This window comes from Buteo buteo, chromosome 8, assembly GCF_964188355.1.
Source record: "Buteo buteo chromosome 8, bButBut1.hap1.1, whole genome shotgun sequence".
NCBI lineage: Eukaryota > Metazoa > Chordata > Aves > Accipitriformes > Accipitridae > Buteo > Buteo buteo.
In genome coordinates this window covers 25,021,739-25,048,461 of record NC_134178.1, presented here as the reverse complement: position 1 = coordinate 25,048,461, position 26,723 = coordinate 25,021,739, and the positions used below count along the sequence as shown (strand labels likewise).

At 38.6% G+C, this 26,723-nt stretch overlaps 1 protein-coding gene across 2 annotated transcripts; it reads right to left on the bottom strand.

Moving 5' to 3' along the window:
* Positions 1-4,331: 4,331 nt before the first annotated feature.
* Positions 4,332-26,522, bottom strand: LIPI (lipase I). Of its 2 annotated transcripts, XM_075034733.1 has the most exons (10): positions 26,383-26,522; positions 22,857-23,233; positions 21,127-21,235; positions 18,499-18,600; positions 15,833-15,922; positions 14,513-14,680; positions 12,827-12,919; positions 8,922-9,033; positions 8,372-8,545; positions 4,332-4,606 (listed from the first exon to the last, which is right to left on the bottom strand). In XM_075034733.1, the coding sequence occupies exons 1-10, from the start codon at positions 26,429-26,431 to the stop codon at positions 4,504-4,506; spliced, it is 1,377 nt and encodes a 458-aa protein (XP_074890834.1). In that variant the 5' UTR covers positions 26,432-26,522; the 3' UTR covers positions 4,332-4,503. The 2 variants fall into 2 exon arrangements, with proteins under 2 accessions (XP_074890834.1, XP_074890835.1); XM_075034734.1 differs by lacking the exon at positions 15,833-15,922.
* Between the last annotated feature and the right edge of the window lie 201 nt (positions 26,523-26,723).

Below are 26,723 nucleotides of genomic sequence, written 5' to 3'. Positions count from 1 at the left end.
GACGGGACAATTTTCCATTTTACCGCTGAGAAAACCAAAGCACAACAGTATCACCAGGCCATCCAGAAGGCCAGTACTTATTGCCAAATACTGAACCAGGAGAAAAATCAGACCATTTAGGATAGTTGTATTAAGCAGATATTTTATTCCGAGTCATATTAGTCTGAAATGACCTATTTCTCCGTTTTAGACTTTCTCAGTGGAAATTGATTTGGGGTTTTCAGCTCATTCTGAATTTTTGCAATGAAAACATACATACACCTTTGTGTTGTAAAATGAAAAATTTTAGTGGGTACTCTGACAGAGAATGCAAAATAGTACTGCAATGACTCCAACCTCTGCTCAGCTCTGATGCAGACGTGTTCTATGTCTGTTCTATGTCACCACTTGCTTCAGAAAAGGGAACTCCCTGGAAGATTTTCATTTTCTGCCTGACTGTGGCATCTGCTGAGCTTGAGGGAGCTGACAGAATTAGTACGAAGTAGCATGTGGCAGTGAGCCATAAAAAGCACTGCATTTCCGAACAATTACAGCACATTTGTGTTGGGAGACACAAGGCTACAGTCCAAGTGCTTAACCACTTGAGAAGTGCAATTATGCACTGGAAATACACTGACTGGAAGAGTCCCTCTTATGAATAGAAATTACTAGCTAAAATGGGAAATTTGAAAAAATGTTCTTTCTGTGTCATGTTGGTTACTGCAACCTCCTTATCAACCCCGCTGCTCCTTTCCTTTTTACCCAAAGTAAGGCAACAAGTCACTATTCCTGTACTACCATTTTTATAGGTATCTTTAAAATGTGTGAAAATATTATCTTTATACCACACTACTGTGCAACACTGTTACTCATGTCTGTATGCCTCCTTGTACCTTTTCAACAGCACCTTACCTCACATTTAGTCCATGCTTTTGTAACAGAAAAAGTCTAGGAAGGTATGTCTGTCCTAATTCTGCACAATTTTTTCTTGCTTGTGTCTTATGCTTTGCCCCACAACCCAATGTATCACGATTGTTTGTGTAGCCACCATTTTGCCAGTGTGTTTACATGATAGACAAAGAGCAGGAAGCTAGTAGTCAGTTGTATATGAGTTACAACTACTGCTTAAAAGCATGTATTAATGCAAGTTCTCTATTCCAAGAGCTGCATTACCAGAATGCTATCCTAATTTTGGGAGCAAGTAAATGGCAAATGTTATAGTTCATAGTAAAAAATGCCAACTCCAGCACATACTGAAAAGGTAGACTTTTATGTGTTTCTTGTCTTTAAATAGAGTAAGCTGTTGAAAATCAAGCTTGTATGGGTAAACAATCCACAAAATAGGGAAAAACACTCATTTGACAACAACATTAATAATAGCTGAGGTAATAAACAAGCACTCAGTTCTGTTACTGGAAAGAGCAGTATACCTACCCTTTATATTGCCAATTTAGAGCTAATAAAATTTCATTATTTTTTTTCCAGATATTAACTTGCAATTGAATACCTCAAGCAAAATAAAAGTTTATAGTCAAAAATCACATTCATAACTCTGTACTTCAGATCTTCTCAACATGACATAAAATCAATGAAAAAAACAAGAATATAAAAAAAAACATGAAAAAATTTTAGAAACATATAAAAATATAAAACTTCAGAGAAGTTGTAGAAAGCAACATTAAAAGGAAACTTAAGAGGCCATTTGACACATTTCTATGCCTGAACATCTGTCACCCATTGAAAGATTCTAGTTCAAGATATTTGAAATTTACTCTCAGGTCTCTATGCTTTCTTAAAGTGATAAAAGAAAGAGTTATTTGGAGGCAAGGTGATGAAAGAAAGGAGTCTTAGAGACCTGTAAAGGTGAAACTAGGGTTGATGAGAGCAAAGCTGGACAAAAACCTGCAGAATGAAAACAAGCAGAATAACAGCAGTTTAAAAAAAGAGAAATAAAAAACCTACCCCTCCATACATATGCATATAAGCAAACAAAAAATTTTCTGTGTATCTTCCAATGACTCCCTCAGAGGAAAGGAACAAAGAAGGCTACAATAAAATGATGAAGCTGAGTAACACACCACCTGAGAAAACATATGGAAATGTAATTGCTATTTCTATATGTATTGGTTTTATGTGGCAAGGTTTTGGTAGCGGGGGGGGGGGGTGGGGTGGGTTACAGGGGTGGCTTCTGTAAGAAGCTGCTGGAAGCTTCCCCTGTGTTCGAGAGCGAGCCCATACCAGTCGGCTCTAAGACGGACCTGCTGCTGGCCAAGGCTGAGCCAATCAGTGATAGTGGTAACGCCTCTGTGATAACATTTTTAAGAAGGAAAAAAGTTGGGAGAGAGAAAAGCAGCCATCAGAGAGAGGAGTGAGAACATGTAAGAGAAACAAGCCTGCAGACACCAAGGTCAGTGAAGAAGGAGGGGGAGGAGATGCTCCAGGCGCCGGAGCGAAGATTCCCCTGCAGCCCGTGGGGAAGACCCTGGTGAGGCAGGCTGTCCCCCTGCAGTCCAGGGAGGTCCACGGTGGAGCAGATCTCCACCTGCAGCCCGTGGAGGACCCCACGCCGGAGCAGGTGGGTTCCTGAAGGAGGCTGTGACCCCATGGGAACCCCGTGCTGGAGCAGGTTCCTGGCAGGACCTGCGGATCTGCGGAGAGAGGAGCCCGTGGAGCAGGTTTTCTGGCAGGACTTGTGACCCCGTGGGGGACCCGCGCTGGAGCAGTGTGCTCCTGAAGGACTGCACGCCGTGGAAAGGACCCATGCTGGAGCAGTTCGTGAAGAACTGCAGCCCGTGGGAAGGGCTCACGTTAGAGAAGTTCGTGGAGGACTGTCTCCCGTGGGTGGGACCCCACGCTGGAGCAGGGGAAGAGTGTGATGAGCCCTCCCCCTGAGGAGGTGAAGCGGCCGAAAATAACGTGTGATGACCGTAAACCCCATCCCTGTCCCCCTTGTGCTGCTGGGGGGCTTGGTGGAGAAATCCGGGAGTGAAGTTGTGCCCGGGAAGAAGGGAGGGGTGGTGGGAAGGTGTTCTGAGATTTCGTTTTATTTCTCGTTACCTTACTCTGGCTGATTTGTAATAAATTGAGCTAATTTTCCCTAAGCTGAGTCTGTTTTGCCCGTGACGGTAATTAGTGAATGATCTCTCCTGTCCTTATCTCGACCCGCAAGCTTTTTGTTATATTTTTCTCTCCCCTGTCCAGCTGAGGATGGGGGAGTGATAGAACGGCTTTGGTGGGCACCTGGCGTCCAGCCAGGGTCAACCCATCACACTATACACAGTTCTGTGTTTTTTTTGGTGTGTCTAGACAAGTAAAAGCATGAGCAATGGCTGGTTTAGAGCTCCACATGTACTGACCAGCATGCTGGAGCTGCCGCTTGCAATGAAAAGTGCAAAATTATAATTTGCTTTCCCTTCCTCAGGACACTATCTTCCTTCTAACCCAGCTGTTGACTTCCAATAAAATTTACAATTATAGGTTTTGGACATCCCACTCCATTGACATTCAGATGAAACTGGTTAATACGTTCAACCAAGTCGAGAGCAGAGAGCAGGGGTATAGGAAAGAAAAGAAAAAGATACCATGCATAGGACATATTTACAGGAGCAACCGGGGTTAAATACATAAAACAACCTTAAAGAAGAAAAATACACATCTGTTCTTCAATCAGTATCATCAGGAAAGGCAATCTGGCATTGGAAAACCATTTTCTGAACTGGAGGAGGAAATCTTTATGCAGGGCTTATTCCTGTTCACATTCCAATAGGTGAAAAGCTGTCATCAATCTCAACCTGAGCAGCAGCTCTAATTCCAAGAAGCCCAAAGAGAAACAGTATGAAAATGCATTTATTTCATCTTTAAGTTATTCTCTTTAGAATTACTTCATATCTGAAACATGGCTGCCCTGTTCCTACCATAGCTTCAATACAAAAAAGTCTGAATGGTTGCAAAAATATTCATCTACGATGACTATAAAGATAATTGATTTAAATAGCAAATTTACACAAGTGCTCACAAATCTTGTTGTTCTAGTTCTCAGACTGAGACATTATAAAATGAGAAAAATGTGAATTCATTTATCCAATGAACACAGCACTGCAACTGTTGTGTATTAGATCTGTAGATCACATGTATAGTGTATTAAATTCACTTAGTAGACAGATAATTATGTTTCCATGTAAAAGCCATTACAAATAATAGATAAATATATGTATGACTTCACAAATAATGTGCCAGGATTATGCAGATAATTAATATTTAATTCAGTAGTTGCCTCACTGCTAACAAATAATAATGAATAGACCATTTTATGTTCTCCACCATGATACATTTACTTTATTCAAATTTCCCACATCCACAGATATCTGAACTTTTCAATTAATTTCACCCTAAGGCACTCAGAGCAAGTAATCCATATTACCAGGCAGACTCTTGAAAATAAATCTAGTTTATCTCATTTCCTTTCTCATTGCAGTTTTTATCCTGCGGGAGAATCAAAATGTCACTGCTGTAAGAGAAATTAAGTTAGACGCTCTCTCTTTGTGTACCCCTCTCTGGGCAAGGGATAGGTTTGAAGGTCAGTTCAGTGTTCTCCATCAGTACAAAATCATATCTGCACAGCTGCAGCCTACAAAAGTAGAAAAGGAAAAAATGTGCACAACAGAAAAAGTTAACATCAATAGAAAAATATTTAAGTATTCAAATTATTAAACCTCCAGTATTTACCACCTCTCACAGCCAGTACTCAGGACAAGAAGAAATGCCTTCTTGTCAAAGTTTAAGCCTTATTTTTATGGATCACTAGAGTTGTTTTGCCAGACTGTGAAAAAAAACAACCAGGATACCAGCTCGATGGTGCAAAGTGGCATGAGTAAGAAATGTATCGCATTTATCTGAAATATGGAGAGGAAATACTTCAACCATTAAAGCTATTAATGTGCATTTAAATTAATTCTTTAGAACAATGGCCCAAGAACAAACCAATCCCTGTTAACACTGGGCCTGAATAGTTTATTTTGAGTTCCCTAGGTATGAAAGTTTCTCTCCTTTCATTCCGCAGAGGAAAGTAGAAAACCACATCATAATATCTTCTAACTCTTTCAGTTGCAATGACAGAATATATAAGAAAGTTTCATGCAAGAGATTAATTTCTCATCTAAACACCTAGAAAACTCAGAACTACATAATACTACATGAACACATACAGAGGTCACAAACCGAGTCTCACACACAAAATCTTACTTTTTGAGGTCAACAGATGCTCTGCTTTTTAGGGCAGAGACAGGTCATAGCTCTGCTCTTCATGCACTGCTATAGACAGATGATGAGAGCTGGTTTGAACAGGCAAATGACTAGCATCCCCACTGATGGCACCTCTAAGGCCATACAAGCTGTGATACTTATTTTATTTAAAATTATCTTCTATATTGCTCTGAACTCACAGATGTGGCTATACAAAGCAATCCACCTTGGACTGGGATGTAGTGTACAGCGAAACAGCTGAAGGACAAAGTCTGAGAAAGAACATCCCACCAGGCACTTCTGTTGTTGCCCATAAGTGTGAGATTTCGAACCACTCAAGGCTCCACCTCTATGTATGTGAAAGGAGTGTTGGCTTTCTATATAAGAATCTGAGGGCTTTTCAGGTCCCCACAAAGCTAAGACAGTAGATTTTATGGCTAAGAAGATCAAAACAATTTCTGGTACTCTCTATAACACAAAGCATAAAATTTCATCCAGTCCTTCATCCACAATTTGTTTTGCTTTAAATGTAATGGTTTACCGTTGTATTATTTTTGTAGAGGGAGAAAAAAGACATAAAAGCACACAAATTGCCATCTTAAAAGACTTTAAAAGTCCTTATAAAAGACTGTGAAAGAATTCACAGGACAAATTCCAACTAGAACAATGTAAGATTATTATATGCATCCATTTCCTGAGCTGACTTTCAGTATGTCATGTAACAATACGATGCTGCATTTTAGTGCATTTGCAACACAGCAGCAAAACATGTTAGTGTAGCCAGTTCTCGAACAGAATTTGTCACTGATGAGTACTAGAAATAAAAACATATGGTTTCCAACATACTGTGCCTCATTTGAAGTGCAATCCATCTAACCTTGTGATTATTGAGTACCAGGAATGTCTTACGGGAAAGTAGCACTGAGTGAAGAGCAGGTTCTCCAGTTCACCAACAAGGAGCAAAACACAAATAATTTTTTCTGTTAGGTAAGCTTTCATAATCCCACACCCTGTGTGGCTTCTCTGCTGTCTACTAAATAGGAAGGGCGTGCCACACTCTCTTGTTCAGTAAAAGTATTAATAAGGTCTTCTCTTTTGTTACTCTTGTTTTTGTTAAAATAACAAAGGTGGCTGGGCTAAGAATCTTTGAGACATTGACCTTCTCCATCAATTGAGTTTGAATTGACTGACAGGTTCGAAAGCTTTTTTGGGAGAACCAACACACAGCTACACACAACTCAGGAAAACTTTCTGGTTTTATAGGTGAGCAGAAATTATTTATCTCAGAGACCAGAAGACGAGTCTGACAATTATATGTACCTTTTAGCATTCACACACTCTCTGTGTGAATAATGGACCAGCCCAGTAGACAATTGTCAGTGACATTGCCCAAACTCCCAATGTCTGCTATTAACCCAGATCTGGGGAGGCTGAGACTCCTATTGTCTTTTATCTCTGCACCTGTCCCCTGGTTTGTACCTACTACTTTGTTATATGAATAATTTAAATATTTTAATGTAGTTTCTAGTTGATTATCCTGTATTCAAGTAATTGTTGTAATTATATGTAACTAAATAAAGTAAATATAGGTAGTTATAATTACAATAAGCAATTATGTAATTATACCAACCAGTAGTGTTGTAACATCTGCATTTAATTTACCTTCACATGCTGATTCAATACACTATTTTCCATTGCTATCTAAAAGTATCTAATGTGCCTATATGATGCCATCTGATGAGGCTCTGTACGAAGGACTTTAGTGGATCCTATGTTAAAGCAAATCAAGTGCATCTTACTGTAAAATTAACAAGAGTCAGAGTAACAGGAATAAAAACTCAAAACCAAAAAACTTCCTTATTTGCTAGATCATTATTTGAAAAAGTCCTGAATAATGGTAGTCTTGCATGAAATGTATCTTCTGATTTATCACCACTGAGTTGGGAAAAAAATTGCAATATAATTTAGAGCTTCGACTATCTCTCAGCACCAAATGCTTTTAAATAAAATCATGCCTGTTCACCTGAGAGCTTGAGACTTACGGCCTTCAACAAGTTAATAAAGTCTAATGCATATATGTTCTGGGGTACTATTTTAATTACTGAGTGTTCTGTTTCTTCCTAAGTTCTCTCCCACCTATCTCCTCCTCTTTCCCAGTAAATATGAAATTGTAGATTAACAATGTTTCATAATTTTTACAAAGTATCATATCCAATTCCTACTAGACTACTATCATATACCAAATCAGAAAGTCTTAATTGTTATTTCTCAAGTTAATGAAACATACTGACTTAAGACTTACTCGTATTGTAATATTATTCCCACTCATTACGTATTTGATAACCATTATTAGGTTTAGTTTTAAATTCTGACTTTGTTGAATCTGCCATTCATGTGAAGCAAATAAGCATAACAACTCTAAAGTACTCTTGCTATTCCTGGCTATTTCTTACCTACTCCATGTAATATGTTATTTTCACAAGATGCAAATATAAAATTATTTGCTAGTGCTATTTTACAGGTAATTCTGGAGATCTAAAAAAAAAATGAACATATGGCAATAGTGCTGAAGTATTTAAAACCAGAAATAATTAATAAAAGCTTAGTAATGACACTTAATTATCCAAAAAAGCGGATGATTTCATTTTAAGTGTAGGCAAGCATATATGCTGTGTTTTGGTCTTGGAAGGTCTTTACCTTCAGCAACAAGACCAAAAACCTATTACAGTCACACAAGTAGCTGAAGTGCTCCATTTCATATCTGCATGTGAAAAGCTGTATACGGAAACATGATTAAGATCAGAAAAGTGCTTAACAAAATTTATCTTCTGCAAAGGAATTTAACCATGGAGGTGTAAGTCAGGCTGGTGTATGTAAGTGGTCCTTGAAAACCCATTGTGACCAGAGAGCAGCAGCAGCCTGCTGTAACAATCAGCATGCATGACGTCTACATGTACAAGGGTGCTGTGCACTAAATGTTAATGTACAGAGCAGCTGTTCCACTTGATAAATTTTGTCCTAGGTAGGATGAGAAGGATATTCATGCATTTAGGAATATGCTATTAAAAAAGCCAATAGAGGGAAATACATATTTCTGAGGAAACATCCTGAGCAGTTCAGTTGATACACAAATTTGATACATGACACTTACCTTTCTGGATTACTAAGTGATTTCAGCCTCATCTGGAGAATCCTAAGCTTGTGTTTTGGGCCTATTAAAGTCTTCGTAGAAAAGGTCAAGGAAATTTTTGATATTTTGTCAAGGTCTTGGTAAAATCCAGTTAGTATTTTCACTCTTTTATATTGCTGAAATGTCGAAGCGTCACTAAAGAAAAACATTATTTCTAGTCAGAGTTTTGTTAGCTGAGTAATATTTATTATTGCTAAGCATTATCATTAAGGTCAGAAATCTTGTAAGATGTATCAACTGTGAACATTCAGAACAAGGACATCTAGAACTAGTTTCAAACCAGTACCATGCAGGGACCTGGGCTAGTTCATAAATGCATAGAGGATCATTTTGGTGTGAAGAGCATTGCCTCTGATGCTGAGCCATAAACAGGAAAAGGAGCTGTGGCCAAGCCTTAACAACCTCACGACACTTTTTCGACTTACAAGTTAACAAGTTAAAAGGTTTAGGAAACTCATAAAATTAGTCCTACAAACTGATAAAAAAGATTTAGACACAAAGTACAACATACCTATTCATCTCCGATTCTACTGTGTTTCCAGCATAGTCTGTTATTTTAATTTTAATGAAACCTCTCCTAATGCTTTTATTCCAGGTAATAATATCCAGTAAGTAGTTATACACTGTAAAAAGAAATTGGAAATAATAATATTCAAAGAATAACCTCAACAGGATACTGTTGTTATTATCACCTGTTTAAAGTTTTCACTGATTGATGATAGGAGTAGTGACTCTTTTAAGTTACCAGCTCAAAGCAGAAGAACAAGGCTATTGACAAAAACTAGCTTCTACCAAATGGTTATTTGGAGTTCTGTGTAATTAGTGTATCATTTTCTCCAGTTCTTACATGAAAAGGATTTGCATCAGAAAGCTACCATCAGAATTAACATGAAGAGTTTGACTTGCCTAAGGAACAAAAGAAAAATCGAGCCCTAACTAGCACTTCCCGGTTTTGGCAAGCTTTGCAAGGAGGGGATATTTGAGCTATTAGTGTAACAACACTATCACATTACCCACAGAACTGACATGTCCAGAAAACAGCTGAGGTACTTTGGCAGGGAGAGAGGAAGAACAACACTGGCACAAGCTCTATGTATAGGCAAAGTGGGCGGTTAGCTAAGTGACCAGATTAATCAGGTGGTAAGAACTGAAGAGAGATATTATTCCCATGCCTTGCTTGCCCAGCCTGAGCTGGTGCAGCAGTACAGGTCCTCCAGGCACCCTTCCCTCAGAGAAGTCAACCTGCCAAAAGCTCTGTGTAGCTATGATGTGGTTTAACCTCAGCCGGTAATTAAGCAGCTTCTCACTCACTCCCCTCCCTCAGTGGGATGGGGAGAGAATTGGGAAAAAAAAGTGAAAGTTGTGGGCTGAGATAAAGACCGTTTAATAGGACAGAAAAGGAAGGGAATAATAATAGAATATACAAAGCAAGTGATGCACAATACAATTGCTCACCACCCGCTGAACTGATGCCTAGCCAAACCCTGAGCCATGGTGCTCCCAGGGCAGGTCCCCCAGTTTACATACTGGGCATGACGTAGTATGGTATGGAATACCCCTTTGGCTCATTTGGGTTAGCTGTCCTGGCTGTCTCCCATCCCAGTTTCTTGTGCACTCCCAGCCTCCACTGGCAGGGCAGTATGAAAAGCTGAAAAGTCCTTGAATTAGTATAAACACTGCTTAGCAACAATTAAACCATCAGTGTGTTATCAACATTCTTATCCAAAAATCCAAAACACAGCACTATACCAGCTATGAACACGAAAATTAACTTTATTCCAGCCAAAACCAGGACAGGATACTTAGAAAAACTGCATGGGGAAGACTGAGGAAGAGGAGAGGGGTCTGACTGCTTTCCCATGCTCCAGCCGCTTCTCCCCCTCCCCTGGGGATCCACGGCCTCAGGAAAACCGGCTGGGTACCTGGGACTGGCACCCTCCGCGCACTGGCATGGAGAAGACCTGCTCCGCTGTGCCCTCAGAAACCCTGACATGGCCTTTTACTGCACTTCTGTAACCATCACCAATACTGTAACCACGCTATGGCTACCCAGAGGAAACACAGTTTAACTACTCCCAAAGTAAGGAAGCCAAATCAATCTTTTCTTTGGCATGTTGCTTTTTAACATTCTCTCCTAAAAGACCAAGCCTCACCTCTGTGAGACACTGAAAGAGTTAATGTCTCAAACATTGTGGTGGGGCAAGTTCTGCTTAAGGACTAACTCTGCATAACAAAGAACTCTGCCTAGCAAGGAACCCCAGGTGAAGAGAAGCCCATCAGCAACAGGAGGGAGAGGGGGTGTGCAGAAGGGTGCACAGCTCCTAAAAGGACACAAACTGAAGCCCCAGGTGTGTGAGCCCACCGGAACCGGACACCCAGGACAGTGAAATCTCTTTCTCTCCTCTTCTCTCTTCTCTTCTCTTCTCTTCTCTTCTCTTCTCTTCTCTTCTCTTCTCTTCTCTTCTCTTCTCTTCTCTTCTCTCTTCTCTCTTCTCTCTTCTCTTCTCTCTTCTCTCTTCTCTCTTCTCTTCTCTTCTCTTCTCTTCTCTTCTCTTCTCTTCTCTTCTCTTCTCTTCTCTTCTTCTCTCTCCCCTCCCTTTTCCTTTTCTGTAATCCCTACACCTCATCCCTTTAGACATAAACCGTTGACCAAGTCTGGGACTAGGAGCGGATCCAGCCGCACCTGGGCTCTTCTCTGAGAAGGAGTGTAGAAAGCAAGGGGGTGCGCTCTGAACCTCATGACTCAACGGGAGGGCTCTCCTTATTGTCCGCCCTGAACTGATTCCCAAATAAGCAAGGCCTGTAGTATATGTTTGGTGATGCATAGTTAGCACATGTTACACAGTTTACTGGCATAGTTTCATGCCAATTTTTGTTGTGAGCATACTAATTTTGGTGGTGAGCAAATAAAAACTTAGTTTTGTGAGTTAAAGGATCCCTGGTGTTATTTCACCTTAATCCTGACCCGGGAATCAGTAAACCTGAGTCATCATCCTGAGAAATTGGGATGTGACACCCTTGTATAAAAAAAACTTGTCCTGCTCAGGTTTACAGTCTCACTTAGTTTTAAGACCTCTTGTGTATTTCTATTTTGTCTTGTTTTCAAATATCTAAGAATTAAAATAAGGCTTTAGTTAATAAATACCCTCTTTTTCAGACTGGTCTAGTAGACTCATTTTTCTTCTTGACTTTGCATATTTTCCCTTAAATTTGTGCTGTCATTACAATGTTTCTTATTCCTCTCCATGTGTCTCCTCCTATGTTTGGTAATATTTCTCCCCCTTTTCTCTCTTCTACCACCCCCATCCCAGAATACTATACATCATCTTTTCCTTCTGCAATGTACTCTTTCCATCATCAGGATTCTGCCTGGCTGGATTTTTGATGAATGCCCAGTTTTTAATGTGTGTAAGAGTAAAAGCAAAGCCATATTTTTCTGCTGGAAGAATGAATGAGGAGACAAGAGCTAGCGGCCTGTGCAGTCTTGAGAGAGCATGGAAGAGCAAAGTACAAGCAGACAGGAGCAGGTGAGAACAGAGGTAGCAGATTTGCATTGAGCTGAAAGACCACTGGGAATAGGAGTTAAGTTATGTAAAATCCATCCATCACATCTTTGTTAGCCTCTGCTTGGCCCTTTGGAAGAAACAGTGATGTAAGTAAGCATGATTACCACTATAAAAAGAGATATTCAGTCCCTGGTCACAAAACTTGCCAAGATGATGGAAAAAACTAATTGGAAAACTTGAATTCCCTGTAAGTCTATCCCCATACCCCAAATCAAAGAACCTTAAACATAACCAATTAGAAGAGTGCACTAACATTTGCTTATGACAGTAAAGTCTGTTAATAAAAACAAATTGGAGGAGAATTTAAACTGGCCCTCTACATGGATAGGTAGATATGGCCTATGCCTTGTCATGAGAATTCATTCCCATGGAATATAACCCTGAAACAGTCAGCTATGTTTTCCCTCTACTGTTTTACTCCTAGAGAGACATAGACTCTAAAAGCTGGAGTAGCTTTATTTGACTGTGGGGTGCCTTCCTCCTGGGGTGGAACACAGAGGTGTCTCTTTTTCTGTCCCCCACCCAGGGCGGTCTCGTTTCCCATTTTTGCTCTCTGAAAATGGCAGCAATGGTCCCATCTAAGCAGGTTCTCTCAGTCTAGCTTTTTCCCTGTCACTAGATTCTCATTTTATGGCCTCCTTGTCATCTTGGCAGTCCATCCCATAAGTCACATTTCTTTTTTCAGTTCATGTATTGCTTACTTTTCTGCAACAAGCTTTCTTCTTCCTCCACTTAGCTTATGGTTTATTACACCATTTTACACAGCAGCTAACAATAACTTTCTACTTTTAACATGCTTTCACTCCAGATCAGCTAACATAGTTTATTATGTATGTATTCAGTCACTCACTGCAGAATGGGTCTTGGTCTGAGGTATCAAAATAAGCTTTCGTTGGTAAACTCTTTGGGATTAACAGTGTTTTCCATCTATCAGCATAATAACCTGAAATCCAAAGTTTAAATATTTTATTTCAGACATTTAGCAAAATCATGATACACATAAAAACTACAGAAAAGAAACTCAAAGTGACAGATTTGGCTTTAATTTTTCTTAAATATTCTCTGAGAAAGTTAATTGACTTGGAAAATGCAGAAATCCCCTGAGTATAATAGAATGAGGTATGCAAGTATTTCATTCTTCTAATATAGTAGTATCACTAAAATTGTCATAATGTAATAGTCGGAATCTATTTAGTCTAGAGTACTACTCCAAAAATTAGCGCCTATAAACTACTGCAGAGGTAATAAAAACTAACCCGCAAAAGTAGCCCACGTATTTGCAGAGAACAGTTACAGAACAGCTTCACATTAGGTAAAATTTATTCCATTCTTTTTTGAATCATTAAAGTAAATATTTTTAAACCCTCTAGTCTATAACTGTCTATATTATTTAATAAAACGTTAGGTACTCTGTAAACCTCCTAAGCTTATGGATGTAATGTAGAAAGAACTTTTGGTTAATATAATTCTATGCTTATTGTCTCTGGGGCTTAACAGTCCTTGTTCCTAAAATGGCTGATCCTATTCTTTCCCTCTTGATTTCTTTAGCTAGACTGGACAAGGAGACTAGTTCCAGGCTGCAGAGCTGCCACCGCAAAGCAGTAAGCAGGAAAGCTTGCACTAGAAGGATGCTGCTTATTCTCTCAGTTCCCAGATTCAGCTGCCTGCCATTTCCTCATAGGCTTTATGGTTATCAAAAAAATTTTAAAAAAGGGTGGAAGCTGACTTTCAAATATTTCTCCACCTCTAGCTTGGGCATTCTGTGTAAGTACATCAGATATGGCTACTAACCATGCTGGGGAAGTCCTGGAGTCTTTCTGCCCTAATAAAAGGTCCCGTTATTGTTGCGTTTTGTTATAAAATAGCATAGAGATCTGTCTATCTATGCTTTTTCTTCAAACCTGATCTAACTAATGTAGGGTGTACATCCTAATATAAGGATATAAAAAAGACAAGGTACAAATTGAAAGTTAACTTCTAATTAAATATTCTTAAAATTTCATTCTTAAGAAAACCCTATCAACTAGGAAATGCTCACACTATTGTAGCTCTTTTCAAACTGTCCCCAGATCCTCTCTAAAAGCAATAAAACCCCAAACAACTAAACCCCTTTCCAGATAAAAGCTTGATTCCAAAAGAAGACCCAGAGAAACCATGATGTTGCTATAAACATTATTCCTCTTAAACAAAAACCACAGGTACTCTAGGGATGACAACACACTGTGAAAGCCTAAAGTGATGAACTAAGTAGAAGCAGTTTCTCTGTAGAAAGGAAATACACTGAGAATCTGTTTCAGACTGGAAAGCATAATAATCAAAGATTAGGAACATTCAGCACCTGTGTCTAACAGATAACAATAAAGCAAACAAAGCCATAAACTTAAAAATACTTTAAACAGTATGCAGCTCTGCATGTGATCAATCTCTACAGATCCCTTAACATGATACTACAGATCTCTGGAGTAGCCATAGGAAGAGTTAGTCTGGATTTCCCAGAAAATCTCACCCACCCCAGAGCAGATACCGTAATGCTTACCCAGTACTGGACAGGACATTGGCTGGAAAGCTTCACAATCAACACATTTTCCTCTTTTGTAATCCAAGTAAGAGTCGCAAGGGTATGTTATTATGTTGCACCTTCTTTTCAAAGATGATAAGAAGAGGAAGACAGATCTTTGATGGTCACACTTAAAATACTGAAGACCTTCAGGAAAGAAAAAACCAAAATATACAAAGAACATGTAATCATTTTTCTTGATGAAAGAGAAGGTGTTATCAAAGTAATCCCATTTACCTGAGTCATTCTTAGCTAGCCATGCTTTTATTCTCTGGTTAGTTGACCACTAAGTGTAAAAAATGGATGCACACACACAAAAAGGAGCAATGGAAGACTATTTTGAATATTACAGGTACAGAGAAAAGTCTACAGGGTTTTATATGCAAGAAATAGTCTACTAAGTCCTATCAAATTTACAGAATTTTTTGTTATAAAGCATGAGTCTGAGTTAAAATTTGCCTTGTTGCATCCAGTGCAGAATGTTTTGGCAGAAAAATTGATGTGAGGAATACTTCAGAGTTTCTTCTTTTGAGTTTTTCTGGGTAGTAAATTCCCTCCTTTCCTAGCAAAACAAACTGTGAGAATTGTACAGATGAAGATGATCCTGAGTCTTAAGGGATTCTCCCGTACTCACAGGCACACACATGGAAGTTCTATGCTTTTGCACCAGCTCTGAATTATAGCAGCACTGTGCAGATTAGTAATAGAAACATAGATAGACATAAACACATCCAAAAAGAGTAAACAAAAAAAAAAGGGCAGCAACCTTGCCTAAGATTTATAGAGGTTGAAATAAGCAAAATTCTGCAGCAAAAGAACATGTTGTAAAATTTTTTTCATCCTAGAGCCTGAAAGACCTGTCAAAAACCTAGTTCATCATTGCCAACCAGGAGCAACCTAAGACACAGTGAAGACTTGAAAGCCTTGCCTTCCATGTCATGTGCAAGTGATCCTGTCCAAACCACTTGGACACAAACACCTTCCCCCATGCCTAGACATATATAAACACAGAAGAATAATGATCACCATATGCAGATTTTATGTTTAACTTAATAATTCCATCATTCCAATTATAATAATATGGTGGAATATGTATGCATACAGGAAGATCTTTATTTAAAAAAAAGATGTCAAATGTCTTTGTTATTTCTCATTTACCGAGTGGGGATGGACAAGAAAGAATACAATGCCCTCAGCTCCCATATTACTGAATATATGCAGTGTCCATTGAATTCAGTTTAACCTTTTTTGATTTGATCTCAATCTCTTTTCTCTTTAATTGAACACGTTTTTATTTACCACTGAATACTGTTTGTGGACAACCAGGCTGATCCATTCCTCCATTTGGATAGAAATCAATAGTTCCTAAAGGCTTCTTGAAACCTAGTGCTAAAGTAAAAAAAATTATGAATCAATAAACCATAAACAAAATTATGCAGTCAATTTTTTATCATTACATACATTACAAAATAACATGGAGGACTTAAAGAAAATTTTTGCAATTATACTGTTCTTCTGTTCTGTAAAGGGAAGTCATGTTATGAGTTAAAATCCATGGCTTTTTTTCTTTTTATGAAAATTATACACATGTAAAATGCTGTACATAAATGTATACAAATTTTTGTAAGATTCCTACTGCCACAAAATAAAAAGGAAAGAACAGAAGCAACTATTCAGTATTGTAGCAGAGACATTATTTGCACAAAGAAATTTAGGAAATTCATGTTGTCTCCAGCAATCAAAATTCTTTCTCAATGTAATTTTCATTAGAGTAAGATTTTCCATTTTTTGCATGTGACATTGGATTCTGAGCTGCACTAATATAAGTAGTATATCAAGGTAGAAAAATCTGTATCTGTCCTATAAAAGACCCCGGGTAAGATTTAGCTCAATCTGACCTACCTTTCTTCTTACCACACATTATCTTCATTTACATAATTGGAACATTACAAAAATTGGTATTTTACAGCTTCACGTATAAAATTGTATAGTAAAATCCTTAACTTTTAATATTATTAAACTGATGGGAAACTACACAAATAATGGCACACATGTGGTAGGTTTGAAAGGTTTACTCAAGGTTTTGAGAAAAAAATTAAACCAGAAGCAGACTTTGTAATGTACTTCATTTTAACCTTACAGTAACGTGATTTAGAATTTTAAGCAGTGGATCTGTAGTGTACTATCATGATACAGCTGAGACAGGCTGCCTCAGGAGGAACTAATTCAGTGATAATCTAGTGCTTACAACCTCTATGTTCATACACACTAACACAGCAAAAGAATGTTAATGCTAAACTATTTTGGAAATAGCAGTATCATAAATTAATGCAATAGGAATGTGCAGACTTGTTTTTTTCGTATTCAGAAGGAATACACTATAACAAACAAGACATAAATGACAGTGATGTAATCGCTACTTTTGCATGATATTAAATGGACTCAGGATTATACAGTTATCTACATATGCCTTCAGTTAGCTGTTAGACATAAAAGTTATTTCAATATTTTCAGGTTCAGTCATGAAACTTCACTTGCTCAATAACATAGCTACTCATGTTTGAACTGATGTATTGGTTTTATGTGGCAAGGTTTTGGTAGCGGGGGGGGTTACAGGGGTAGCTTCTGTAAGAAGCTGCTGGAAGCTTCCCCTGTGTTCAAGAGGGAGCGAGCCCATACCAGCCGGCTCTGAGACGGACCTGCCGCCAGCCAAGGCCGAGCCAATCAGTGATAGTGGTAACGCCTCTGTGATAACATTTTTAAGAAGGAAAAAAAAGTTGGGAGGGTGAGAAACAGCCGCGGGAGAGAGGAGTGAGAACATGTAAGAGAAACAAGCCTGCAGACACCAAGGTCAGTGAAGAAGGAGGGGGAGGAGATGCTCCAGGCGCCGGAGCGAAGATTCCCCTGCAGCCCGTGGTGAAGACCATGGTGAGGCAGGCTGTCCCCCTGCAGTCCAGGGAGGTCCACGGTGGAGCAGATCTCCACCTGCAGCCCGTGGAGGACCCCACGCCGGAGCAGGTGGGTTCCTGAAGGAGGCTGTGACCCCATGGGAACCCCGCGCTGGAGCAGGTTCCTGGCAGGACCTGCGGATCTGCGGAGAGAGGAGCCCGTGGAGCAGGTTTTCTGGCAGGACTTGTGACCCCGTGGGGGACCCACGCTGGAGCAGTGTGCTCCTGAAGGACTGCACACCATGGAAAGGACCCATGCTGGAGCAGTTCGTGAAGAGCTGCAGCCCGTGGGAATGGCCCACGTTGGAGAAGTTCGTGGAGGACTGACCCCGTGGGTGGGACCCCACGTTGGAGCAGGGGGAGAGTGTGATCAGCCCTCACCCTGAGGAGGTGAAGCGGCAGAAAATAACGTGTGATGACCGTAAACCCCATCCCTGTCCCCCTTGTGCCGCTGGGGGGGCTTGGTGGAGAAATCCGGGAGTGAAGTTGTGCCCGGGAAGAAGGGAGGGGTGGTGGGAAGGTGTTCTGAGATTTCGTTTTATTTCTCATTACCTTACTCTGGCTGATTTGTAATAAATTGAGCTAATTTTCCCTAAGCTGAGTCTGTTTTGCCCGTGACGGTAATTAGTGAATGATCTCTCCTGTCCTTATCTTGACCCGCAAGCTTTTTGTTATATTTTTCTCTCCCCTGTCCAGTTGAGGATGGGGGAGTGATAGAACGGCTCTGGTGGGCACCTGGCATTTTCCCAGGGTCAACCCATCACAACTGAACAAAACAGCCCATCATTGCTTAAGTCATTAGCAAAGTTGAGTTTCAATTTCTTGATGAATAGGCATAATGACATACAGTATGATTTAAAAAGTATAGACATTGTTAGAAAGCACAGGAATCTACCTGATAACACAAAATATACTTCTGCAGTACTGCTTGGTTGTTACTGAAATAGCCTATTCCTTCTCTTTTGCTTTCCTGCCTTTCCTCAAGTTGAAATAGGAAAGTTAAGGCTATGTCATTACCATCAGTGTCTGAATGGATTACATCAACAAATTGTGCATCAGTATGATCCAGTCTTCCTTCTGGTGGTTCTCGAGTGAATGAAGGGCCCGCTGGATCCAGACCTAAATGAAAATAACACCATAATTACAAATCCTGGGGTCTGTTTCTACAGATATATACAAGACTGACATTTGAGCATTATTCATCAATGACTCTTCATTTTCCTGTGATAATAATAAAAACCAGCACTATTCTTCTCAGGTTTCCATTCTTCAACTTGCTAAGCAAAGCAAGGGTTCCTATCACAAGACTGATCAACCTAAATCTTTGAATTTCTCTTTCTCCCTAATTAGTTGTGTTCATCTCCCAGTTCTCCAGATGAATTATAAACCAACAGCATTAGGGATCAGGATCAAATTAGGAGAATTAATTTTATCCTTTTTCCCAGAAAATACCATACCTATTATGTACTTAAAAAAATAATGAAATGCACAATATAACTACTCTCACCACCAGAAAAACAAGATGAAGATATCTTGGATGGAGACAATTTCAAACATGCCTCAGTCATTTTATCAGTTGGTGTGGAAATTAACTTATAAAAAAACAATTGTTACATACAACTAAGTGAAATACTAGTTTTTGACCACATGTTCACCTGAATGAGGTTTGGAAATCTTATACTTAAATCAAAACTCAACTAATACAAAAGAGATTCCAACTGAGATCCACAAAAAGCACTTTATATCAAGGAGGAGGGGATTTGGGTGGCAAAGTATTTGAAGTATAAATGCTGCATATTCTCATTCATTTTAGGGATAGGGAATTATTGTTGTGCAGCCCTGAAGCCTGATGATTTTTAAGATGGTAATTTCTGTCCTTCACAGGGAAGTGAAATTGTTAGCTGAGGTTTGCTTTGCTCCTATTTTCTTGACAACAAAAGCACAAAGAGGGGAAAAGAAAAAGCAGCAAAGACAGAAAATACAACTGTCAAGGCAAAACATATTCCTACACTTAAATGACTCCTAATTACATTCTCACTGACTGATAGACAGGGACAGTGTATGATCTTAGATTATCTAAATTTGTATTATGATTTAACTGGCAAATGTGCTTTAAGAACTAGTCTAGGAAGGTTGTCTCTCAAGATCAAGATAACCATGACCCAAACTACCACAGAGAATCATGGAATGCCAGGAATTCACATTCATAGTACCCCAGGTGACAAAGGTAGTTGGTTTAGTCCACTAATTAGTTTTATACTTCCGAAACCTCCAAACAGTGAAGAAGACAATATCTTTTTCTTTTTTTTTAAATCTCATTTTTTCAATATCAGTTTGGGCCACTGGCTCAAATTCTTTGAAAGAAAAGTACCAAAGCAGTTACATAAGAGATTATGAGCATCGTGTATTTGGACTACTCAGTCTTTGCCTTTATTCACCTGTATTTGTAGTTATAAGAGGTGATTGAAACGTTTCATATTAACTGTGATATCAACGTTTCACTTAACTGTGAGCATCTGAGTTCAGAAATTACATGGATCTACTAGCTCCTAGTTACTGTACAGAGAGAACACAGACCTGCTAGCCTAGCTTTGCAATCAAGGCTATCCCCAACCAGTGATGCCAACAAACTCTAGGAAATGAGTATTCTTAACCAAAAGCATATAGCCGGAGCCTATCAATCACACTCATAGAAAATGCCCAGACTTCCAGATTACTGTATGAAAAGGGGAGGAGTCTCTAACTCACTCTCTTAAGGCTGGCTAGTGGCTTCTCTTACATTTGGGGAAAAAAATTACTTAAGTTCTCTGCAGAGAGGGTTTGGAGCTATGAATCTCAAGGAGAGGTAACTGCCTCCTTTCGGCCTGAAAACAGCTGCTCTCTTAGATCCTAAACACTATCAGGATCCAACAGTCTCTTCTTCCCTTAGCACCTTTTCTGACAGCTTAGTCAGCTTCCTTCTCAACATGCTAGGTGCAGTGAGTTTTGCTCTTTCACCACAAGAAGTATCTGGAGCCTGTGCTCTCAAATCAGCATTTGGATTCTGCCCTAGGAACCAGCATCTAAAAGTTAATCCTAAACTTCCTGCTGTCCTGAAAAGTGTACCCACATGAGGCTACTCCAGTGTTCACTGTATGCACCACTCCCACAGACAGCAACGCTAACGGTGAAACAAGTATGAGGTAAAATTTGCAGTATCCATACACATGTTGCACACCTGATCTAAGCTCCCTGTACAAGATAGCTCAATGTACTAAAGCCTACACCATATTCAGATACCTCAAACTGAAATCCCTGTGCCTGATTCCAGTGGCCTGACCAAGAGCTTTTGAACTTCCCTTCCCAGGGGGACCTGACTTGCTCCGTAAGGTAGCACATCATTTAACTTGAGTGGCATTTGGATGTAGCACTCAATTTTCATTTAAGGGACTAGAGGTAAACAGGTTGGAAATTTCAGCTATAATTTGTCCTGAAGGCAGATTTTCACAATTTTCTGAACTTCTATCAGGGATACATTTTTCCTTGTGTATGTTACTAAATAATCAGTTCTTATTTGTCAACATTTCAGTGCTAGCATCTATGCGATTCACAGCTATGACAATACAAGGTATATTAGAATATGTGTATTGGGATTAAAAGCCTTACCTGTAATTCTGCCAAGTTTGCCATTATACTTCTGGCCAACAAAACCAGCTATATGAGCCCCAAGACTAACTCCAATCATATACATAGAGTCAAGAGAAGCTCCATCCACCTATCAGAAAAAAAACCCAAAGTCACAACCACACACACGGTTAACTGAACAGACATCAGTAGACTGATTTAACTTTCACTTTTTGTCTACAATCTAACTTATATCTCTAACTTTAAAAACAAATGGAAATTACAAAGGTCTTTTCAGTTTGCCATTCCATACTAGTTAAAGAGTGTAGTAATTATGATTTCTTTGACTAGAAAAATGTAAAAAAGAAGCTTGAGTCACATTTCTTCCAAAATGTCATGCTAGTTAGACGGGGAGCAGGGGAGGGAAGAGGAAGACATTTACCAGATACAAGAAAGATGAACCAAAACTATGAACTAGGAAAAAAAAATTTCTCTCCCTGCCTTATCCTTCCACTGAAATAAAATAAAAACATAATACTACTAACTAAGACTTATGCCACAGAACTGCTGACTAATGGTGCCAAATGCACACCTGCAGGAAAGCCTTAAGATGCCCGTTCTACAAAGTAGGCAGTATTTAAAAAAAAACAGCCTTCTAAAGAACTCTGAAACAGTATCAGCAGACCTGTTGGAATCTCTGCAAAGTGATGGGACGATATGTGTGACCTGACATATTAATGTGTCTCAAAATGAATTAACAAAGGTCTCAGGACTGCTTGCAAGTATGAAACCAATAGCTGTGGGACACAATGTAAGCCACCACCATCACTTCAATGGCTCGCACAAGATCAGCCCAAGCATGCCCTGCTGTCATTGCTTTGCCAGGCAGATCTGTAACCAGAAATTAACCAAAAATCTGCATCAAGAGATTTGCAAAATACTTTGGATTGGAGACTGTTCTTCTAGTCCTATTTTATTTTTCTATTCCATAACAATAAATTTACTGTCATAATTACAAATTGTTATCACTATATCTAGTCCCACAGGACAGACTCAGGTAGGCTTTCTCTTCTTTCACGTCAGCCTTTCTCAGAATGCTGGGGTTTTTACTCAAATTCCATATGAATATTTTCTTACTGCACAGCATTCAAAATTTCTGAGAATGGTTGGGAAAAGAAGTGTTGAGAACAGAAGAAAAATCAAGTGATAAATCTAACAATGACATAAATGAGATGATAACACATTTTGTTCATTTGATTAAGCAATAAATCTAATGCCCAGTTAAGACCACCGGCATCAACAATTGTTTCAGCAGTTCCCTCTAGAATCAAGAAGTTTATATAATTTTGGAACAAATATTTATATCTCTGTCAGTGATTTCTTTTTCATTTAAAATCTTTCATTATAGTAGTTTAATAGTAAAAAGTAGTGCAATGCTTTTGTAAAATTTTAATGCTGCATACCATTTGAACACCTCTCACTTCACCTCCGCACTGGTGCATTCATTCTTTCCAGAAGACCTAAAACTTCCAACTGGCTAAAGAAATCAGATGCACTCTCAGGCATACTTCAGTGAAAGGGAAATAAAAACTCAGGTGAAGTTAAAGATATGCAGTAATAACTGCATACAAAGTTAGTAAATACTTTGGTAAAGAAATGTCATTTGATAATGTTCACTGGGCTTTTTTTCAGACGTATTTTAAATACATCCCACTCCCACTCAAACTATGCTATTTAAACTTATTCAGAACAGATGCAATTCTCTGCCTTACCAGCATCTGGTCAACATAGTTCTTCAGTATTTCTGCAACTTTTCTGCAGTTCTCAACAGCAGTTATGTAATTCACAGTTGTAGCACCACGATTCCAATCAACTATAATGAGATTAATATTGTCTGAAGACAGTAAAAGCTCTTTTATGTCACCTAGCCATGCTGGTGGAGATCCTGTTGGTCTGAAGCCGTGAATAACAAAGACAATTTTCTTGGAGGTATTAAGGTACTGAGATGCAGTAACATTGTGTTCGATGAGACGCTCAGAACAATTTGGATTTTCCTTTGTGTATAGCAGTAGCTGGACTTTGAGTTCTGTTCCAGACAAAGCATTGCCTATATTAAGATCTGTAAATTCAGGACATTTTTCCTCCTCATCTGAAAAAGATGGAAATGTTAGACAGTCATTTGATGAGTTAGACCACCTGAAATACCACCTCTTCAATTTTCTTTCCGCATTTTTCCACTAAAAGTGAAGAACTTCCATTTCCTTCACTCCAGACCTTTGCAATGAGGTGCCAGAATGTGCACTGAACAACAAGGAAACAGTTTAACTAATGACTCTGCAGATATCACTATGCTCCTCTGAACCCTTCAAATACAAAATTAACCTTGTTGTTAATTAACCTAGTTGTTCTTGAACAATATATTTTCTCCATAACAAGTACAAATTAGCAGTCAGTGTTGAGAAGATACTTTGCATAACCATCACATTTAGGTTCTCAGAATTTTTTCACAACTAGTGTGCGTTGTATAAACAGGAAGACCAATGTGGTTGTTTCTTCCTCTTTTGGCCAGGGTGTCAAAGTTGCCAATCCTTAGGCCTTATTGTTTGATCTAGCAATAAGAAACAGTTGCCTGACAGTACAAGATGACCCAGAACCTTTCTCTAGTTTTGGATAACCATAAGGACACCATTACCAAGGAGCAAAGAAAGAAGAAACAAAAGATCCTGTTCTGGGTTTGAAAAAATAAGAATCTGTAAGGTCAGTGTACATAATGGCACAAGAAAAACTATAGTATTTAGCATTTCTGTACTCTGACAGTTCTGCTATACAAGGTTAAGCTGTAGATCAGTCAGGATCAACAAGAGGATGGATATTTTCAAAAGAGCCTAAAAAGACTTAACTTTTCCCCTGTGTGCTTATCAACATCCAAAGTTAATGCTTTAAGAAGTATCCTTTGGCTGCTGAGGTCATATTGTGTGGATAAGCCACTTCAGGATACTGGGCACAACACCAACACCTATCACAATTCTGTATGGCCTCTTCACCTTCACTATGGTGTTAGCTGGTCTATGGCCAAAGAAATTTGGGCCCATCCCTTGACTCCTAGTGGGCTACACTGCTTTACACAAGGCTTTTGTCTGATATTTGAGGGCACCTTTCTCAATTTTTCTGTCATTAACAACTTTGTAAAACAAGTCAACTTCTAGAAAGCAAAAGTAGGAAGAGAAATAGTGCCTACTCAGTTCCTTAAAAAATCATTTAAAAAGTAACCTGAATTTCTCAGAATTTTTGAGTTAGAGGTGAGGCAGTCCTAGCTCTTCTCCTTTTCCCAGCTAGCAGGCAGAACCAAATCCACCACATTTGCATATCTGAAATGGACAGCAAGCCCTCACCAGTTTATAAAGCTGTGAAGGGCAAGTGTGGAGGCATTGCAAGGTCTCTGAAAAATATATTTGATACTATAGTGCAGATCTAAACAAAGCTAAACAATATGAATTACAGCACTTAAGGTGCAGTAAAGATGCGGTAAAGACACTAAAGACTCTAATTCACTTAGGGAACAAGATCAATCACCTCTAGGCCAAACCATGTATCTACAGTGACCAGATCAGTCACCTCTGCACTAGACATCACAAAAAATAATGGATATTTGCAAACTGGAGCAGGGTTGAAGTTACAGAGTGTTAGAAATGGCCTGAAACTTCCTGTCTCAAATCAACCAGACAAAAGTTTTGTGCCTATCATCACCTTATGACAATAGTACAATTACTACATGTGGGAAAAGTTAGAATTACTTGTATTTCAAAATAAATCTCACCGTTCTCCTCATTTAGACACTGAATAATTTACATAACTTTTACTGAGATTACTGGACAGGTTATTAACTAACTAGCGATACAGGAAGAAGACTCATTTCATTGCTCAGACTTATCCAAAAATTGATGTGAAACTGAGAGCTCTTCAGCTGCAGTTGCTTTGAATTTAATGAAAATAATATTCAAGAACCTGGTAAAATGTCATACATGTGTCATGATACTGAGATGTTAATAGAATGTGTCACATTTAATCTCTAGTTTTCATATAATGATATATGATGATAAAACTAGAATACAAACTCTATTACACAAATGCCATATACAAAGCTAAAATAAAAACCAGCCACTTGATTACTACAGCTATTCAGATTCAAAGCTACAACATGAAACTCTTTCATTTTTGTCTAATACTGTTCTTAAATCCAAGTTTAATGACTGATCCCTATAATTCACTCCTACATATCTAATATATAAAAGATTCATGCTAAGATATTGTTGAATTGTTCCTCCATATCCATGTAAATGTTTTGATTTCTCATCATTTGTTTGGTAGAAATAACAATTAATTCTTCTAAAGCCAGTAGAATGACAGTAACATAAAACAGAGACACAGTCTGGTCCATGGAAGTGAGAATCTGTCACAAGGAAATTATTTTAACTGACGAAACCTATCTACTAGCTGGTAAAGGTCAAAGGGAAACAACTCATTTACTTATGGCTGTGAAACAACAGCAGTTATTCTTTGAAAAGTAAATAGACAGAAAAAGAAATTATTATGTCTTTACTGTGGAATTAGATAAGAACCATAAAAAGATTTATAGAGGTAATACTTTGAATTGTTTAGCAAGGAGTCATTAAGCAGAGGTTTTTCAAACTCCCATTTCTGACTGATTACTGGAAGGAATACCCAGCTGCCCTTTCTGCACACTTGTGGGAGTGCTCACACACACTTTTCTTTACAATCGGAACATACTGATAGGTGTTGGGGTGTTACATATGCAGTTTAACTCAGTTAATATACAGTTTTAATTTTTCTGTGTACATTTGTAAGCATTGTAAGTCTCTTCTGTGGTTGAAAAGGGAAAAATCTTAAGTGCACACTGACTTTTTTGTAACTAAATTTAAAGCACAACATGTAACTCGAAAACCTGTCAGCCTATCAAATCAGCAATAAACAATAAACTTACGTTAATATGTTAAAACTATTTCACAATTACCTCTTTACTTCGTACAAAGTGCACATACCTGAGTGTGCAAAGTACAGCCAGAGATAAAGTATCTGGCTTTGTTCTATTTACTTTAAAATGAAAACCTACGTCTCAGTTTCAAGGTGATCGAATTCTCTTTACTAATCATCTGCTCCATTAGGCATAATTCACAAGATTTAATCTTTTGTCCAATTTAAATGAAGGTATATTCATTTTTTAATGCTTGAATAAAAGCCAAGAGACTACATTGCAAAGAATAAGCTAATGGTTCTTACCTGATTTCACCCAGTATATCAAACAGATGAAGAAACACAATTTCAGCATGTGGAAATGGAGAAAAGCAATACGTAATATCCACAGACAAGTGGCAGTTTGGGTGTTTCCTTACAGTATGCTAGATTTCTAAACTAATAGAATGTCACTAATGAAGTAAGTGACATATAGAGTAGGAAGCAGAAAGCAAAGCTGTATTCAAGCTTCTGCAATTCATGACTCCTCCTATTGAATGACTTCAGTAAGTAGGGTGGTTTCTGGTCTTTAAGGGTTGGGACTAGTTTTTAATCTATTTCCCTCTCTCTTTGGCTATCAGCACATTTACATGTAAGCAATCCATGTT

Coding starts and splice junctions, on each gene's coding strand:
- LIPI (XM_075034733.1), bottom strand. CDS start 26,431: ATGCTGAAATTGTGTTTCTTCATCTGTTTGATATACTGGGTGAAATCA. Junction 9,034..12,826: donor AGACCAAGACCCATTCTGCA/GTGAGTGACTGA, acceptor TTCTTTTTACAG/TGTATAACTACTTACTGGAT. Junction 4,607..8,371: donor TCACTTAGTAATCCAGAAAG/GTAAGTGTCATG, acceptor CTACTTTTGTAG/GCTGCAGCTGTGCAGATATG.